At 34.5% G+C, this 20,703-nt stretch overlaps 1 protein-coding gene across 1 annotated transcript in view; it reads left to right on the top strand.

Annotated features, from left to right (window-relative positions):
* The window catches only part of NFAT5 (nuclear factor of activated T-cells 5), a 145,577-nt gene that overhangs the window by 69,859 nt on the left and 55,015 nt on the right, over window positions 1-20,703 (top strand). Inside the window, exons 3-4 of the mRNA XM_008070029.2 lie at window positions 11,635-12,193; window positions 17,071-17,263. Of these exons, the coding sequence (XP_008068220.1) occupies window positions 11,635-12,193; window positions 17,071-17,263 (752 nt within the window). The remainder of the gene's footprint in view (window positions 1-11,634; window positions 12,194-17,070; window positions 17,264-20,703) is intronic.

Below are 20,703 nucleotides of genomic sequence, written 5' to 3'. Positions count from 1 at the left end.
TATATATATATATATATATATATATATATATATATTTTAAGTAGGTTATAGTGTACCTTTTAAGAAATCAAATTATTTTCTTTTCTATCCTAGACTCAATTTGTTTTCATTTGGGAGTATATTATATTTATTTGTTTATATCAAACTACACTGTTTTGCTAAGGAGCCTGTTTCAAGCTTCTTTAAAAATTTTAATTCTGATTCTTGAGCTAAACGATAAATTGATCAAACTAGGTTTTATAATTCAGCCAGAGACTCTTAATCACTAGTTATTAATTATTTTTTGTTTATTTTTATAAAAATTAATATTTTACTTTCAATAGTTATATATTAGCACTCTGTTTAGAAATAATATAGTCTTAGTACACTAATGCTCCACACAAATAATACACAGTCCATAAAGCATGTACAAGAGAAATCTCTATTGAGTATCTCTACTTGTTAGATCATTGTAGGTTTTTAGGGCTTTAAAGTCCTCCTAAAATTTACATTATAGGAGAGGACACTAGAGAACTGAATTAATGTCCTATAATCAAAGGACTGCTGTGTTTTAATTTGTTTCACATCTTTTAATCACCTAAATTAAAATAATAGACATTTCTCAATCATTCACAACAAAAAAACTGTACCCAAAAAATGAGGTAAAGAAAAAATGTTATCATTTTTGGGTTCCTACTATGTGATAGGAATTGTGTTCAACAATTTGCATATCATAATGTCTCTATCCTTCCATAAAGTACCTCTCTTCTTTCCTATTGGGGTCTGAGTGCTTTAGCAGTTGTTCTTGCAATTGTACTTTAGGGAATTTTGTACAATTTTGCCTAAGAAATTAAAGCACAGATGAGGGCTTACTTTTTTATATCACCAGTATTATTGAAAATATATGCATAACTGTTGTATAACAAGAGTCTCACTCTGTAGCCTACACTGGCATGCAGTGGCACACTCACAGCTACTGCAGCCTCTACTTGCTGGGCCCAGGCGATCTTTCTGCCTCAACCTTACAAGTAACTAGAACTACAGGCATGCACCACCCCTCCTGTCTAATTTTTTGATTTATTGCAGGGATAAGCTCTCTCCAAGTTGCCTAGGCTAGTCTGGAACCCCTGAGCTCAGGCAATCCTCTCGCTTACGCCTAAGTGCTGGGATTACAGGTATAAGCCACTGTACCTGGCTAAAGTTGATCTGGAAGTAAAAAGTAGGACAGAGGATACTACAGGATTCTAGGAGAAAGGAGGCATAGGGAGAGATAAAGGATACAAAATTACAGAGCTTTGCCTGTTTAGAAGGAATGAGTTCTAGTATTCTGTACTACTATAGGATGACTATAGTTAACAATAATATATTGTTTCAAATAACTGGAAGGATATTGAACATTCCCAACATAAAGAAATAACAAGTGTTTAAGAGGATGGATGTGCTGATTACCCTGATTTGATCACTATATATGTATCAAGACATCATTATGTACCCACGAATATGTACACTTATTATCTGTCAGTTAAAAAAAATTTAAAGGAAGCCGGGATCGGTGGCTCAGCCTGTAGTCCCGTGCTTTGGGAGGCTGAGGTGAGTGGATTGCCTGAGCCCGCAGGTTCAAGACCCCCCTGGGCAACTTGGCGAGACTCATCTCTACAATAAATAAAAAAATCAGCCGGGCATGATAGCACATGCCTGTAATTCCAGCTACTTGGAAGGCTGAGGTGGAAGGATCTCTGGAGCCCAGCAGGTCGAGGCTGCAGTGGCTAGGAGTGGCCACTGCACTCCAGTCTGGGTGACAGAGTGAGACTCCAACTCAAAAAAATATATAAATAAATAAATATAGGAAACACTTCTATACTGTTGGTGGGAGAAAAAGAGAAGAACAATTTAATTTGAAAAAATCATAGTAAACATAGTAAAATGTTAATATTTGCTAAATATGAGTAGAGAATAAATGAATGTTAGTTTTAAATATTTCACAATTTAAAAAATATCAGTTGGCAAATGAATAAAATAATTTAAATTAAAATGTCCGATAAACTGTTCTCTTACAAAGTAACAAAGGTGTGAAATATATTAGGTACTTGAATTTATTTTTTGGCTTGAGTAAGGCTATATTCATTTTCATCTGTCCGTGCAGGTATATGTGTATTGGCAATATTTGTTTAGCTCACTGAGTTAAATGTATTCTTCTATATACTTACAGAGAACTATTACCAATTAAATTAAATCATAAAATAAATGAGAAAGCATCTCAAAGTGCCAGGCCTATACAGCCAGTCTCTCAATCAGACACACACATATATTTCTATGTGTATATGGTTTTATTTATTGCTGCTTATTTTTTCTCAACATTTGAGATTACCATGGGCTTTGGAATCACAAAGATGTAATTTGAATCTGATTACTCTAGTTATTTCTGCCATATAGACAGATTCTTGAAAATTAAATAAATTTTTCTTCCTTGGTTGAGACAAAAAAATTCTAGTAATATTACTCCTTATAATTAGACAATAATAACAACTTCCTCTTAAGGTTCTTATGAAGATAAATATGTAAAATATCTAACCTTACCTGACAATTAGTGATCCTTCAGTAAACACTAACTTCCTTCTTTATGTTTTCTAACTTAGTTTTTTAGTTTTAAAAATAGAACTTCTCAGTTGTGCAAAGTGGCTCATGCCTATGTTCCCAGCACTTTGGGAGGTGGAGGCAAGAGAATTAATTTCCTGAGCCCAGGGGTTGGAGACCAACCTGGGAAATTTGGCAAGACCTCTTCTCTACAATAAATAAAAAAATTAGCCGGGTGTGGTGGCATGCACCTGTAGTTCCAGCTATATTTGGAAGGCTGAGATGGAAGGACTGCCTGACCCCAGCAGGTCAAGGCTGTGGTAGCCATGAGAGTGCCACTGCACTCCAGCCTGGGCAACAGAATGAGACTCCAACTCAGAAGAAAAATTTAAAAAATTGATCTTCTCTTTATAAAAATCATTTTTTGAAGTTTATTTTTATTTGTTTTTCTTTCCGTTCTTACCCAGTCTCTTTTGGGTCTTGTTTTGAGGTTTTACATATCAACCAAGATGTAGACCTCTATGACTCATGAGAGTTACTTTCTGACTCTCTTACTCTTTCATATTGACACTTTCCCAATAGGAATCCTTGTGTATGAAAGGAACATTGATAAAGGATGATGAATCACAGGAAATAGTTCCCGAAGGACGGATAATTCTATAAAGTTGACTGTTTAAGAGTTCTTTATAGAATTCTCTTCCCACTTTTAAAAATGGAATTATAAAATTGCATGGTCAGTTATCAAAACATCTGGTAGAGCAACGTATAACTTCGGTTTTTTTGTCTAGACAATTTATTTTGTCTACAACTGGGTCTACAGTACGCTGTAATCTAGACCCAGGTAAAAAGCTCAATTGATAAAATCAGAAGATTTTAATGATACTACAGACTATTTTATTTATTGTTTTGGTCACCTGTTTTTTAAAAAAAAGAAATGTAAAGCTATTAGACTAGAATAGCAGAATACCTTTATTATTTAATCTAAACTATATTAAAATGTATTATATGATAGCACATTGCAGTGCCTTTTAAATAACGTCCCTAAGAACTGTTTTTCTCTTAAATTTTTATTTAACTTTAAAGATAATCTCCATTTTTATCCTAAAGTGATATTATCTGTCAAGTAGTACAAAAACTGTCTCTCTTTTTTAGCTCATACTTTTTGGGATTTTTGGCAGTATACTAAATGTAGTTATCAACTAGTATAATTATTTCCTTTTGTGTTTAAATTATTTGAAATAGCTTTCAGGTCCTCACTTCCAAGATGACAAAGAAAAGAAGGAACAATGGTCATGCCAGAAAAGGCCACGGTCACGTACAGCCTTTTCATTGCACAAACTGCACCCGATGCATGCCCAAGGATAAGACTGCTAAGAAGTTCATCATTCGAAACACAGTTGTCAGGGACATTTCTAAAGAGAGTGACTTTGATACCTGTGTGCTTCCCAAGTTGTATGTGAAGCTATATTACTGTGTGAGTTGTACCATTCACAGCAAGGTAGTCAGGTGTTGGTTTCCTGAAGCCCACAAGGACCAAACACCCCACCCTGATTTAGACCTATGGGTGCTTGCCACCACCTCCACCAAAGTTCATATAAGGAGCTGAGTCCTTAAGGACTGAAGAAAAACATCTTCTGGAAAAAAATAAAATGGAAATTATTATTTGAAATAGAGGATTATATCTGGACTTTAGTTTCTTTGCTCAGTATTGACCAGTGATGCTATCCAGTAGTGCTTCAATCACTAGATGATGGAAAACATCTTTCTCTTCCAATAGAAAGGATTTTAAAAAACATTTTTCATATACACCTAGCACATGTTTTGTGCTGTACATAGATACTTTGGGTTGAATAGAACAAATAATACATTTAAAACATTTCTCTAAGTTTCAGGACAAGTATTTTATTTTTCAGGAAGCATTCATTAGTAAATATTATATGAGTATACTAATGGCACTCTTACAAGGTAGAAATAATTATTTTGGGAGAATTCAGATTTAAAACTGGAAAGTAATTCTTTTATAGTGTTAGAACCCTGAATGGCAATTCGATGAACTAGGAAAGAAGATAGTCTCCAATAAATCAGTAACAAACCTTTCAGCTTCAGTGGTAGTGCTAATTATTTTTTTAAAATAGAGCCTCTGGGATCAGATATTTTATACAAAGTAGCATATCTAATTTAAAAGTATAAATTGGTATCTTTACCAATTGGATAAGGTAGTCCATGGGAATCAGAATGGCCAGAAAAATGAAAAGATTGTTTTGCTGCTAATCTATAGGTATTTCTTACAACTTGAGTGTATTTAGAATATACCTTCTTCCACTCTTTGAGTTTGGGTAAGGGAACAGCTTAAAAAGCACCTGAAAAAACATTCTGACTTATGGATTAGATTGCATTTGTAAACAGGAGAACAAATTGGTGAATATGAGTTAACAAAAATTTTGTATAAGAAATTTTCCCACATGAATTTATTTGGAGGTTAATAATTTTTTTTTAAAGTTTATTTTAAAACATTGCTTATTTTAGCATGTAAACATATGTTGGGTGGGAAAAGTACAGATGGGAAATTGAAACTGTTTTAAACATGTAAATTAAATGATCAATCCTACAGTTTTTGTTTTTTTGTAATCTGGATTGCTTATTTTATATGCTGGGATGCTAGTTGTTTTTTCTATTAATACACTTAACTTGCATTCTAGCTTCGCCATTCAGAGACAGGCATCGTGTGGTGGGTTGTGTGACAGTGTCTGTCAATAGTGAAGACAAATAGTGCCAGAGACACTTAACCCATCCAATCTCACCCAGGGTATAGGTCGGTCTCGTTTTCAGACTTTTTCATAAGTCTTTCTTTCTTTCTTTCTTCCCTTCTTTTTTTTTTTTTTTTTTTTTTTTTTTTGTTTTTTTGGGGTTTTTTTGTTTCTAAATAGTGGATTGATACTGATTGAACCTAAACCTTTTTGTAAAGTTTTAAACTTTACATTAATATTATTATTATAAGAAGAAGAAGAAAAGTAGAAATGAGGTTGGCATGTAAGGTATTGACAAAGCAGGTTTGCAGCCACTTTGTGTGTTCTAGATATTTCAGTCTCTTGGCAACACGAATGTTGACCTCACAGTTTTTTTTTTCTTAAATATTTTTCTTCTTTGATCTGAAAATATGTCCTTGTTTCTGGTGACTTTTATCAGACCAGATGTTTAGAGTTGGTCATTGTTGCCAGTAAGAAAAACATAATACTGAAGAATAACTAAGGTTGTACAATATTTGTTTTAGATCAGAAATTGTTTCCAAAATCCTGTGTTGTTTTTTATGATAATTTTCTGAACAGTCAATAGTTTACTCCTTCTTGATTCCACTATTGGTTCACGTAGCACACTTGCAAAATTTTATGGCTTTTGTTTTACTGGCTTTTTTGAAAAACTCAATTAATTTTGCACATATGTTGAAAATTATAAAATATATGTGCATATTTAAATGCAAGGGATCAGATTTTAATCTCGGAGGCTTGGAGTTAAATGTCATTTTTGTCATATATTTTAAATCAATGAAAGGTATTTTTTTCTTTTGAAGGTTTTAAAGAATACTTCTAATTTTAAAATTTTCTATAAAAAGTTTGGTTGGTTTCATATAAAGTATCATTTTTTATGGTAGTTTAAACACTAATATATTATGATAGTTAAAATAATTTCTGGTTGACAAATTTAGAACTGATAGTTTTAAATTTTAAAACACGGTTTAAGCAAGGAGTATATAAAATCTACATGGGTTTCTATACATGGTACCGTTTAAAAATCATTTGCATCTTTCCCATCAAATTAATAATACTTGCAAATTCAGGACTAACCATGTATTATGTGCAGATATTATCCGCCAATCTTTTTATCCCAACTACTTTGTTATAGTAATGAACCTTGTTGATTCCATCAATTCTTAAAAGAGGCCATATTGGCCAGGCACAGTGTTTCACGCCTATAATCCTAGCACTTTAGCAGACTGAGGCAGGAAGATCACTTGAGTTCAGGAGTTTGAGACCAGCCTGGGCAACATAGTGAGGCCCCGTCTCTACAAAACACACACACAAAAAAGAGGCCATATATACAATTCAAGTTTACCATTATTATTGGTCTGGTAGTTGACTAATGCTAATAGTGGGATTAGATTTAAATATAGGACACTATAGATACGACACTGCCCTTTACTTTTGAATTTTAAAATTAAGGCCAGGCACAGTGACTCAAGCCTGTAATCCCAGCACTTTGGGAGGCCAAGGTGAAACGATTGCCTGAGCTCAGGGGGTCAAGACCAGCTTGGGCAACTTGATGAAATCGTGCTTCTACAATAAATCCAAAAATAAGCCAGGCATGCTATTGCACGCCTATAGTTCCAGCAACTTGGAAGTCTGAGGCAGAAAGATCACCTGAGCTTGACAGGTCGAGGCTGAGGTAGCTGTGAACGTGCCACTGCACTCTGGCCTGGGTGACGGAGTGAGACTCCAATCAAAAAAAAAAATTAATCTATTCTGAAATTATAAATTTCCATTAGTAAATTGTAGAATAGTCTATTAATTTTCTCTTTGCTTCATTGTGCTCTCTATGATCACAGAAAATGCTGTAGAAAAAATAAAATTCTTGGCGGGGCTCAGTGGCTCAGTCTGTAATCACAGCACTTTGGGAGGCCGAGGTGAGTGGATTACCTGAGCCCGCGGGTTCAAGATCCGCCCAGGCAACTTAGTAACACCTCATCTCTACAATAAATCAAAAAAATTAGCCAGGTGTGGTAGCACACACCTGTAGTTCCAGCTACTTGGAAGGCTGAGGTGAAAGGATCGTCAGAGCCCAGCAGGTCGAGGGTGCGGTGGCCAGGAACAGCCACTGCATTCCAGTCTGGGGACAAAGTGAGACTCCAACTCAAAAATAAAATAAAATTCTTCAATATAAGTTAGACTAGATTTAAAGATAATTCTTCCATAAAAGAAAAAGTAATAAAAATATATTCACATATTTGTTAAATGAGACAATTTTAAGAAAAACTTCCAGATTTAAGAAGGATTGGTAAAAGACTTAAGGAAGAAATAAAATTATGAAGTAGAAATACATTTTAACTATTCTTAATGAGGGAAGCTGTTATTAAAACATTTTTATGTTGGAGTTTCTGCATTTTTAATATGTAGCAGTTAAACATAGTCTCTACATTCCTAACAAATAAAAATAGAGGCTTAGCACCAAAAAAGGCAGGATGGGATAGTTAGCATATTTTGTTTGCAGGAATTTATAAATTTCAAAGAATATAAATATAAATTAAAAAGAATACCATTTAAAAATGTATTAAAATATAAAAAGAATATAAATATATTTAAATTATATATATAAATATTTATAAAATATAAAAGGATATAAAGTTAAAAGAATATCTTTTTTAATGTATTTATATTTTAGTGGGGTAATATTGAGGATTTTTTCTTGATAAATTTATGAAGTAATATATAAGTAGGTATTTGGCTTATGTATAGCTTAAGGAAAGGAAATTATTAGCACACTCTTTGTAGAGATAATAGTTACCTCTAAACCTTTAGTATTTTCCCTGTGTCAAATAATGCTATCATAGTAATATAGGTTCTAAGTACTTTGCATAGTAAATCCCTTTTTTCTTCAACCTACACTTATTTACCAGTTTAACTTTTATATAACTCAAAACGCATATCAAATTTTTTACTTTCCATAAGTCAATTTAATTAAAATTTGAATTTTATTACCTGCAAGGTACTATGGTAGGTGTTGAGAGGGCCTAAAATGAGAAAAATATTGTCAGTGCTCTCAAAGGGCCCATAGTTTTTATCCACCACTTCACCACTTCACCTTGCATTATATTAATGTGCTTAGGTGACCTCTTGCTAACCAGAATGTAACATTTTGATGTGAAAAATTTTATACCCCATTATCATCAGAGTATCAGTGATACCACTGTAAATAAGTTTATAGTTTTAAAAAATTATCTCACTTGTCTTAAAAGTAGTAGAATCTTTATAATTTTGAGACCAAGCTGAAGTACAGTTTAAAAAGTAATATTATTTTTTCAATTACAAGATGCTTAACTGCTGTCTTTTGACAGAGTTAATATTTTCAGTGTTACAGTTTTATGCTAGTGAACCCTATTGTTGAATAAGTATATTCAGGGAGTTGCAGGTAAAATGCAACAGTTGTGTGTTAGGTGTCCCTGGAAAATGTGTAGAATATTTAAATTTATGTAGGGTATGATATCACAGTTTGGCATACCTGTCCCAGAACAGACACTGATGTATAACTATTATATCAGCTGGTCTTTATAATCATGTGGCTTTGATCAGATTTGCAAGATAAAATTTTTACTTCAAAGAGTATTGCTAGGTTATATCTTGCATATTAGATCATTGAGCACCATATAACTTGCTTTTGAGTTCATGACTGCTTTGCGCCTGTCCTTCCCACCTGTCATGGACAGGGATTCCTGAGATATTTATATTCCGCATTCTCACGTACATGATACTTAGATTCAAAAAGGGTAGGTGGGAGATATCTGCTTTATAGAAATACAAGTTCACAACATTCATGCTGCATGCTTTGTGTTTTCCACTGCAAATATTGCACGCTGCATACTTGTATTTCTCTGAAAATGAAGAACCTAAGCTCATGCACACACAAAAATTTAGTTTCATTTTTACCAATAGTTGGAACAGATGGAGGAATTTTAGATATAATAACTTTTTGTTTTTTCTAAAATGAATTCTGCAGTATTTTCCAAAAGACAAGGAAAAAACTTTGTATTTAAACCCAAAGTGGCTACAAATCAGCTCCTAAACTGTCACTGACATTAGCATCTAGATTTTGTAGTTTTTACAAATCTTTTAAAATATTTATTTACTAAGAAAACATTGCATTAATGCATGATACAAAATTGATAAGTTTTTCTTTAAATTGGAATGCAGTTTAAAGTGACTGAATTTTCCAATTTCAGCTACTGCATTTGACAAGGATACAAACTGGAAAATGGAACTGGTATCATCTAATTGCTTTAGATTCTTTGACTTACAGTAGTTGGGAAAAATCTTTCCATGTGGCATTATATAGATTACAATCTTGCAGGCTAAGATTAATTACTGTGCTCTTTAGCCTTGACAGCAATGAAAGATTCTGGGTGGATATAGTTCTTTCAAATAATTTAAGTGTTTTGATACATGTTTTCAATTAAAAATAGATCTTAGACACTTGATTTTGATTATCTAAACATTGACATTCCTACATTTCACTCTTAATATTATAATTGATATGACTGTTGCAATTTCAATAACTGCACATTACAGTTTTAAGTTTTATTGTACACTTTAAAACAGTGGCATCCTTGGCTATTGATACAAATTAATTTTAGATTTAAACATGTCTTCTAGTTGTCTGTCACATGTTACCTATATAGTTTTTGTGAGTTTTCTGTCACATGTCACCTATATAGTTTTTGTGAGTATGATTATAAACCTTTTTATAAACCTTTTCATATTGTATACAAGATTAAAATTTTAGGAATGACAACTTCCAACCTTAGTAATATTAGTTTGCCTCTGAAGTTATGCTGTTAAGAGCTTAAGTGAGCCGGGCTCGCTGACTCAGCCTGTAATCCCACGCCTTTGGGAGGCTGAGGTGAGTGGATTGCCTGAGCCCGCGGGTTCGAGACCCGCCTGGGCAGCGAGACCTCATCTCTACAATAAATCAAAAAAGCAGCTGGGCGTGGTAGCGCATGCCTGTAATTCCAGCTACTTGGAAGGCTGAGGCGGAAGGATTGCCGGAGCCCAGCAGGTGGAGGCTGCGGTGGCCGGGAGCGGCCACTGCACTCCAGTCTGGGTGACAGAGTGAGACTCCAACTCAAAAAAAAAAAAAAAAAGAGCTTAAGTAGTATTATTTTCAATGAGCTGTTATTTTCAGCGAGAAAGTCTGCCAGTTGCCACACATTCTGAAAAGATCTACTTAAATCTTTTTTGCTGGGCATAATAAATGATATATTATTAAACTTTTATAGAAATTAATTCTAATGCTCTCAAGAGATTTTCATACTTAACTCTTTTCTTTCAGACTTCAGCCAATAAAATTTACTGTTACTCTTATATTAGGAAATTCCCTTAATAGTCACAATTAAGCAGACTTTTTAAAGAGACAAGAAATGGACAGTGGTAACCAATTGGTGAGCATGTAATCAAGTACTTTATAAGATAAATCCATCCAGTAATCAGTCCTTACTCTACTTTTCATTCTGTCAAAAAGGATGGATTTATCTATTTTAGAGCTTATGGTTTTAAACTGCCACTTCCAACTTCTGGAGATCTTAATGGTTAACTTGCTTATCTTCTACAACCTAGCATGTTCCAAATCAACCCTTTTTCATCTTTTTTTCTTCTAGATTTTACAATCAATCATAGTGACGGTACCAGTTCCATTTTGCCTCCAATTCAGTTGATTATATATTTTTTCTACTTATTTCTCATTTTATAATTGATATCTGGAATAATCCGCAGCTCTTTTCTCATTTATTTTCTCATATTTTTATTCCAGGATTTGCCTCTGAAGCAGGGAGTGTCTGCATTAAAAATGACCTGTAGTTCTCTGCTTCATAGGTTAGAAACTTATTTTAATATTTTGTGGCTAAGCACAGTCCCACTTTTCAAATTCTATAATAAATTATTTAATTGGCATTGAATGTGGACCACAAGCATATCTTTCATATTGGGGTTTTCTTTATTACTATAAATGATTAAAATTCAGTAGAACGTCCAATTGAGGCAATAAAAGCTTTATTCTTGCTTTACAGCTTAAAACATTAAATTAGATTTTTAAAATCTATCAATTATAACACAAGTAAAATAATGCTATTTGGGCATTTTTAAAAATTGCATTTCTTAGGCCTTGTTTTGCTTGAAGCCTTTAATATTCTAAAACTTGACCAAATTCTGACTACTCATTTTGGGGAAAAAATCAGTTTATAAATCACATTGTCAATGGGACTGCTAGCCAGCATAGGTGAAAACATGTATAGTGTATTTACTCTTGAATTGTACACTGCAGATGCTTCTTCAGCTCCCTCCTCTTCCTCCATGGGCGGTGCTTGCAGCTCCTTTACCACCTCTTCCAGCCCTACCATTTATTCTACCTCAGTCACCGACAGCAAGGCTATGCAAGTGGAGAGCTGCTCCTCAGCTGTGGGGGTAAGTAACAGAGGGGTAAGTGAAAAGCAGTTAACCAGTAACACAGTTCAGCAGCATCCATCAACACCGAAGAGGCACACAGTCTTGTACATCTCACCACCACCTGAGGACTTGCTGGATAACAGTCGGATGTCCTGCCAGGATGAGGGGTGTGGATTGGAATCTGAGCAGAGCTGCAGTATGTGGATGGAGGATTCCCCCTCCAACTTCAGTAACATGAGCACCAGTTCCTACAATGATAACACTGAGGTACCTCGTAAATCACGAAAACGAAATCCAAAGCAGAGGCCGGGGGTCAAACGACGAGATTGTGAAGAATCTAATATGGATATATTTGATGCCGACAGTGCCAAAGCACCTCACTATGTGCTTTCTCAGCTTACCACGGACAACAAAGGCAACTCAAAAGCAGGAAATGGGTTGGTATTCAAATTTTTTAAAGTTCTATCACCATTATGCAAAACAAAAAAATAAATCATTCCCAACTTTCCTTAATTGCTCAGCTCAAGTTTGCATATAAAGCAAAGTTGCTTATTTTATCATTGAAATACATGAAAATTTTAACTTAAAATTACCAACTTTTACTAGATAAAAAATAAAATAACAATAGATTATAGCAATAGATATTTAGGCAGTGGAATAACTTTTAAATTTCAAACGAATTTACATTTTAAAAGGATTTTAAAATATTTTTACTCATAGAAATAACTAGCAATGTAATGACTATAGCTAAAACAACTCAAAACAGTCACTAAGAGCTGTGTTTTCCTTCACATTGTAGCTTCATATGGCTTAATCTATTACATTTTTTAGAAGATTTTAGACTTTGTTGTTTTTTTCTCTTTATTTGGTGAAAACAAGAAAAAACTAAATTTATAGATTGGTTCTCATCATTTAGGTTTACATGTTTTATGCTTTTTTCCTTGGATACATTGATTGTGCCAACTCAGGATTTCTTGTTAATCACCATTTTTTTCTGTGATTCTGGGTTATTTATTTGGAAGGTGATAGAACAGGATCATAGTTCACATTTGAGTTTTTGTTCATATCTGCCAGTTCACACTACTCACTAAATATGTTTCAATAGCTATAGTATATTAAAGAATATTTACTGCTATCATGCAGGCTACTATGACTTATTTTTAATTCTTTTGTAATTTTATGGTAATCGTTAGTTGCTAGACTTTTAAATTAGATTTTCCTGTAGTATATTCAACAGTTTGATAAAATTTAACTCACTGGAACCCAGGATCAAGCTCAGGTAGTCACAAAAGTGGTCAAGAAGCTTTAGATTGGTTTACTACTTGATGACATCATTTTTTTAATGTTAAATATCTGGTTGAATATTATGGAGAATATTCTTAATGTATATTAAACTTGTCATTAAATGTTCCCTCAGTACACTTTTAGAGTAATATCTACCATTTAAACAGTAATTATTCTATACTATTTCTTTAATACTTTCATTTAAAACTCCTTTGGGGTGATGTAGTTAAATAAAAATGCACATTTAAATGCTTTTCAGTTTTAGGGAGTCCAGATTAGGAAATTTCCTAAAAGAAAACAAGATATACCCTTTCCTAAAATGTTGCCATTTAACAGAGTCCAGAATTTTAGATCATAACATAGTTACATATAAAATGAAAGCTCAAACATACCAAATATCATAGGAGAATACTTAAGTAATTGTGACTAGTAGCACAGATCTAAAAGGCTCATGAATGTCATTAAATACATGTATATATTTATTTGGGCTTCAATGGACAAAATCTTTTATAAAATTTCAGAACACAGATTTTCATTTATATTTTGAATTAAAGGTTCAAATTAAGAGCAAATGAAATTTTGACTTACAGATAGTCAACACAGTGATTTGCAGTTGCTAATTAAAGAGATATCTTGACCTACATCTTTTCTGCTTCTACTTTTGTATGATAGATGTATCTTAGAAATGATTTGAGGTTACCCAGGGAAAGTATAATGACGTTGGTCAAGACAAAGTCTTTCATGAAATAATTCATGGAGCAGAAACTCCATCAAGCAGCAGAAGAAATGTCCAGCTTCTTAGGTAATGAAAAAATATTTGACACTAGTATATGGAAATGATGGAAGAAGTTTAAAATTTGAATTTATATGAACTATATGGAGGAAAGGATGAAGCCATATGTAAATATACAGAAAAACAGACCTTGAAAACAATTTTTCAGAGCATCTCAAGCTAAAAGCCTATACTCTTCAACAATGAGAAAGATGTTAGAAATATGAAAGTTTAAAATGTTTTGCGAGATAAGGTATATAGCCTTAGATCTAATGTGCCACAAATTTGCAATTTTACATGATACTAAGTATTTAGAAAATGTACTTTCAAATTTGTTATGTACAGCAGTTTATTGATCTTCAGGATACTACATATAAACCTTGGTAGCCTGTGGATGAAAATAGCATTTTAATATAACTAAAATGTTAGAGTTACAGGTTCTTTTTTAATTAAAAAAAAAACAACTCAGTATTTAAATATTTCTAGCCATATCCCTCTTAAATTTTTCAGCTAAATATTCTGAGACTCAGTTGCCCCATATCTCTTCTAGATATTTCTAGAAGTTAAGATATGATGTCATCTGGATGTGAAACCTATTTTTTAGGCATTTTGTAGTGAAAATTATGTTTGTGATATATGTAGCCAGAAGGATCATGCAGCACAAAGAAATTAGTATGGCATTTTAGGACTTCTGAATAGAATATGCCGTGGAGGTGGATTTTCCTTCTTAGTTGTCATTTAGGAGTAAAATCCGATAGAACTAACTACTACTTTCTTGTTTTTTCTTAAGCTGTCATGCCTTTATGATTAGTAATCTGAATGACTTTTCTGAGCATTAGTTAATGTTTTCATGGTTTACATGTTTATAGATCTAAATCTGTATGTATTTCATTTTTACATTTAAGCTTAGAGAGTAAAGATAGTTTTAAGGATTTTTTTAAACTATAATTTTAGAAACTGGTTAATTACATATACTATCTTCTTTAAGTCATAATGTATATACATAATATGTATTCTTTGTCAACTCGCTCAACAGTCTTTATCCCAAGAAAATGTTTTGTTTTCCTGGACTATTAAAACTCATTTTCATTTATTTACTCTTATAAAATATTAGCTTGACTAGCATAAGTGAATATAAAAACATATCTTGCCAAATTAATTGATATGCTCTGCAAATTTTTCTTTTACTTCAAACTAGTTTTCTCTTTTCTATTATAAAATTAATAGATATGAATTTCAAATATTTGAAAAATACAAGAAAATAACCATAATCTAGTCATTCAGTACAACTGCTTTTTATCATTTTGCTGTATTTTCTTTTAGTCCTTTTATATGTATATTTGGAGGATTTTTTTACATAGTTTCAATAAATGAGAATTTTTGTTTTAATTTTAAGATTAGTATGAAACAAAGTATCATAGACTTTAAATGTGTGAGGAACTGCATACTATTCAGACCAAATGTTTGGATTTCAACCCAGAATGATGAAAAGAAAAACAGGGTTTATTGCCCATTGTTCCAGCTTCAACTTGATACCTTTGTTTATAGAATTTCTTCTTCCAGGACTTTTTAAATGACTTGCACAGGTAATCTTTGACTCAATTATGTCACACAAGTATGGCATTCCTTGTCCAATTAGGACCTTTCTCATCTTAGGTCTTTCTTGTCTTACTCTTATAGATCCTTTATCCTCTGCTTTCCTTTCTATGTCCCTTCTTTCTTAGCACCTGTTATATTTCAGGAACTGCACAGGATTCAGGGAATATGAAGATGCACAGAACTTGCCCTGAGAAGTTTTCCTCTTATGTAGTTTGTCTTACTGCATTCCTGTGCCAGTTCCATTCTTTCATGCCTCCATAATTCTGTCCCTTTCATAGCCATGGAAACCTAGTCCCCATTTCCATCAAGGGTACTGCATTTCTTAGAGTTCTTGTTGATTGAGGCCACAACTTAGTTACAACTGGAGGGGTAAACATCAGAGCCAGGTTTAAGGTTGCTTAAAGTCAGTATTTGAAGTCATAGTATTCCTCCTGGAATCTGGTTTCTTTTAGAGGAGATTTTGTCCACAGTCATCTCCTGGGTCCTGAATCTTCAATATGAGTCAAAATTTAGTACTGAGAGAGTCATAGAAAAGCATTGACTCTCTCTTTTTTTTTTTTTTTGAGTTGGAGTCTCACTCTGTCGCCCAGGCTGGAATGCAGTGGCACACTGCTTATGGCCACCACACCCCTGACCTGCTGGGTTGATATGATCCTTTTGCTTCTGCCTTCCAAGTAGCTGGAACTACAGGCACACACAACCACACCTGGCTAATTTTTGACTGATTGTAGAGATGAGGTCTCACCAAGTTGCCCAGGCTGTTCTCGAACCTGTGGTTTTAGGCAATCCTCTCACCTCAGCCTGCCAAAGAACTGGGATTATAGATGTGAGCCACCACGCCCGGCCCATTGACTCTCTTATCTAGTCAGTCTTACTGCATTCCTATGACAGAAAAGGTCTCGACTCTGCTTTAAAAAGTACAGGAATAATTTTACATCTATTTCATGTTGCTCAAAAGGAAAGATAACCAACCATATTGTTTTCTACTTATTTTTATTACATATTTGCAATGCTTCAACTATTTTACAGATTAAATATGTAATTCTTTAATCGCAAATAAAACTACTCTGAAAAAATTATATATTTCTGGGAAACATTATTTAGAATAAAACTAATTCTCAATAAAAATTGAATCCATGATCTTGTATTATATTTTTCTTCAGTTTGATTTACTGAGAAAGATCCAAAAGAATATACTACGTATACCTTTACCTGGTTTTTTAGGCTATTTTGTATATGTGTGTGTGGGTTTTTTTTTTTTTTTTTTGTAAGTCTGACTAGAGAATAATAGTTAATCTTAGACCTTTAAGACTCACTTACATATGAAATTTTAAAATTTTATTTGACTGACATGCACTGTGAAAGGTTACAATGACATTAACTATTCCTTCCTGTTATTCTCAGTTTATTAAACTCAGACTTCCTCCCACCACTCATATGCATTCTTTCTCTTTCCTGCCCAACTTTATTTTTGTACCATATGTTTAAACTAAAAGATACCTTACTTATAGAATGTATCTTCATTTTAGATCGCATTTTATTTTGCCAATAAGCTAAGCAGTTTTTGTTATTGCCTATCCTATTTCTTCCTTTATCTTAGGTGACTTTATAGAAAACTCTTTTTTGATACTTTCTCCATGTTGTACTTTGATTTCTCAGAACATTGGAAAACCAGAAAGGAACTGGAGTAAAGAAGAGCCCTATGTTGTGTGGACAATATCCTGTTAAAAGTGAAGGAAAGGAGCTGAAGATAGTTGTACAGCCTGAGACCCAGCACCGAGCTCGGTATCTGACTGAGGGCAGCCGTGGCTCAGTAAAAGATAGAACACAGCAAGGCTTTCCTACAGTAAAGGTATTTATTTTATTTAGTAGCATATAAATAATTTTCTCTAATTTTACGTATTATTTTCTTTTTAATCAGCAAAAGTTGCCTAAGAGAGAAGTAATATATATATTGCTATATACATATATAGTAATTTTATATATATACTAAGTAAAAGTCTAAGTGAAGCCGGGCTCGGTGGCTCAGCCTGTAATCCCATGCTTTGGGAGGCTGAGGTGAGTGGATTGCCTGAGCCCACGGGTTTGAGACCCTCCTGGGCAACCTGGCAAGACCTCATCTCTACAATAAATCAAAAATTAGCCAGGCATGGTAGCGTGTGCCTGTAGTTCCAGCTACTGGAAGGCTGAGGCAGAAGGATCGCTGGAGCCCAGCAGGTCGAGGCTGCAGTGGCCGAGAGCAGCCACTGCACTCCAGTCTGGGTGACAGTGAGACTCCAACTCAAAAAAAAAGGTCTAAGTGAACCATAAGTCATATATTGTCACTTTGATATTATTTGAATTTTAGTTTAAATGAAAGGAGAGGTGAGAACATATTCTGAAAAGTAAAATATCTGCAAATCATGAATTTCCCCCCCTCTTATTCGATATTGGAATTATATTCATTCAAATATTTAAGAAGAAATTTTATAGTGAATTCAAAGAAATATAGTAAAATTATGAAGAACTTTGAAAATAAGGGTTTTTTTGAGATGGTCTTAGTAATCAGGACTAAAGTCTTCAGGTTAAGAAGTGGGATATCAACTGAGTCTTAATTTTTTAGAACTCAGACTAACAGTAAAAAAAGGAGCTTAAACTTCAGCACTTGTGAGATCTTGTTATAGAGCATATTTCTCTTTGAAGAAAAGCCAAAAAAAGTGAACTGGGGTATGTTTAACAAATATCCCTACCTCTTGCAGAATATTAAACAGGGAGAAATTTTAGTCAGTCACATGGGTCATTTTAAATTATTAAGTGCAGTTTGTGTAAATGTGTTAGTTGAACAGTATTTCAAGATTGAAGTAGAGGTGGACTGCCTTTCATTTTATACTTATATGCAATTATGGTTGAAACTCAGGATCAGGAAACTTGCCTGTGACCACTTACTAGGTTGGTTAATAGCCACATGTACAATATCACTTCTACTCCTCTTTAATATTAATCACCTCCAACCCTTCCCCCATTCCTCAAGCCCAGGACAAGTGATAGGCAATTGAGATATTTAAGTTATGCTTTGTGTAAATATTTGTCTAGGCAGACATTTTGATGGTTTAGTCAATATGTTTAACCTAGTCACCTAGACTTTAAGATATGCTTTGTCTAAGTACATATCTGGTTAGAAGTATTGTTAGGTTAATTGTCTGTGATAGGGAATGAATTGGCAGAGCTTAAAGTTTGCTTATTTGACTGGAGCAGTGTCTCACGCCTGTAATCCCAGCACTTTGGGAGTCTGAGGTTGGGGAATCACTTGAGGCCAGGCATTCAAGATCAGCCTGGTCAACATAGCGAGACCATTCATCTCTCATTTTAAAAAGGAAACAAAGTTTATTCATTCATTCAACAAATATTGCACCCCTTTATGTGCCAGGCACTGTGCTAGGTACTGCTGACTAATAGTTTGACTAGTTTGCTTATTTATTTGCTTCATTATGATACCACTTCACAGAGATACTGGGATAGAAAAGATGTGTAAGTTTTTTAAGTACTTTGGCATACATTGTACAGTTTATTTTGTGATTTTCTGAATTCTATATTAGCAGCTTCAATGTTTAACTATAAACCTTGTCAAGAATCAGAATTGGAAACATGTTCCCCAATGCTGTTTTTTTGTTGATATTGTTTAAATTTTTATTTTTTTGAGTTGGCGTCTCTCTCTGATTGCAGCACATGGTAGCCCCAACCTCCTGGGCTCAGGTGATCCTTCTTTCTTAGCCTCCTGAGTAGCTGGGACTACAGACCTGTACCACCACACCCAGCTAATTTTTTGATTGTTTGTTGAGACAAGGTTTCACTATGTTGCCCAGGCTGATCACCAAATAACTGTTTTAAAGATTTGTTTAAGCCTAGGCAACATAGCAAGACCTTGTCTCTACAAAAAGAGTAAAAAAATTAGCCAGGTATGGTGACGTGTGCCTAGTCCCAGCTATTCAGGAGGCTGAGGCGAAAAGATTGCCTGAGACCAGGAGGTGGAGGCTGCAGTGAGCCACAATCGTGCCACTGCACTTCAGCCCGGGTGAGACCCCGACTCCAAAAGAAAAATTTTTACTTACTTTTCAGCATACTAATTTATGTAGGCTTCTAGAGAACTGTAATGATTCACAGATCCTAGTTTGAACTAGCAGTTTTTCAGACTATAATATTTTGGCCCAGGATTTCATGATGGACTATAAAAATGAGTTTCATATCCCTGTTATATATATAGCTGCACTCCAAATACTTTTCTACTCTAATAGCTTTAGTAGAGTAAAAATTTAGTATGTGTATTCTCACTTGATGAGGAAGATGATGCCACTAACACAGTTTGTGAACTTTCCCATTAGTTATTGTGGTAGGTCCTGAGTAACCCACTTATTACTTAAAGAACTGTGTATTCTTTCTCATCTGCTTGTATAAATAAATTATAAATGATAATTTATCATCTAACTTCTAAAATTTTAATTGAATTGTAATTATTGCAGAATTATAGCTCTGACTTTCTCCAGATACAGCCAACTTTCCTTTATGAAAATATTTTACCTCTATTTTCCTTGAGGATTTAAATTATTTTATATGGCCGGGCTCAGTGGCTCAGCCTGTAATCCCACACTTTGGGAGGCTGAGGTGAGTGGATTGCCTGAGCCCACGGGTTCGAGACCCACCTGGGCAACTTGGCAAGACCTCATCTCTACAATAAAGCGAAAAATTAGCCGGGCATGGTAGCGCGCGCCTGTAGTTCCTGCTACTTGGAAGGCTGAGGCGGAAGGACGCAGGAGCCCAGCAGGTCGAGTCTGTGGTGGCCAGGAGCAGCCACTGCACTCCAGTCTGGGTGACAGAGTGAGACTCCAACTAAAATAAAAATAAGCCGGGCTCGGTGGCTCAGCCTGTAATCCCGCACATTTGGGAGGCTGAGGTAAGTGGATTGACTGAGCCCACGGGTTTGAGACCCGCCTGGGCAACTTGGTGAGACCTCATCTCCACAATAAATCAAAATGAGCCGGGCGTGGTAGCACGCGCTTGTAGTTTCAGCTACTCGGAAGGCAGAGGCGAAAGGATCGCCGGAGCCCAGCAGGTCGAGTCTGCGGTGGCCGGGGGCAGTCACTGCACTCCAGTCTGGGCGACAGAGTGAGACCCCAACTCAAAATAAATAAATAAATAATTTAATATGATCCAGTTACAAGTATAGAATTTGGTCTTTTTTTTTTTTTGAGTTGGAGTCTCACTCTGTCGCCCAGACTGGAGTGCAGTGGCCGCTCCCAGCCACCGCAGCCTCGACCT

This window comes from Carlito syrichta, unplaced genomic scaffold, assembly GCF_000164805.1.
Source record: "Carlito syrichta isolate Samal-C Ts95f unplaced genomic scaffold, Tarsius_syrichta-2.0.1 Scaffold312739, whole genome shotgun sequence".
Taxonomy (NCBI): domain Eukaryota; kingdom Metazoa; phylum Chordata; class Mammalia; order Primates; family Tarsiidae; genus Carlito; species Carlito syrichta.
The sequence above is the reverse complement of the archived record's forward strand: the minus strand, read 5'-3'. Positions and strand labels throughout refer to the sequence as shown.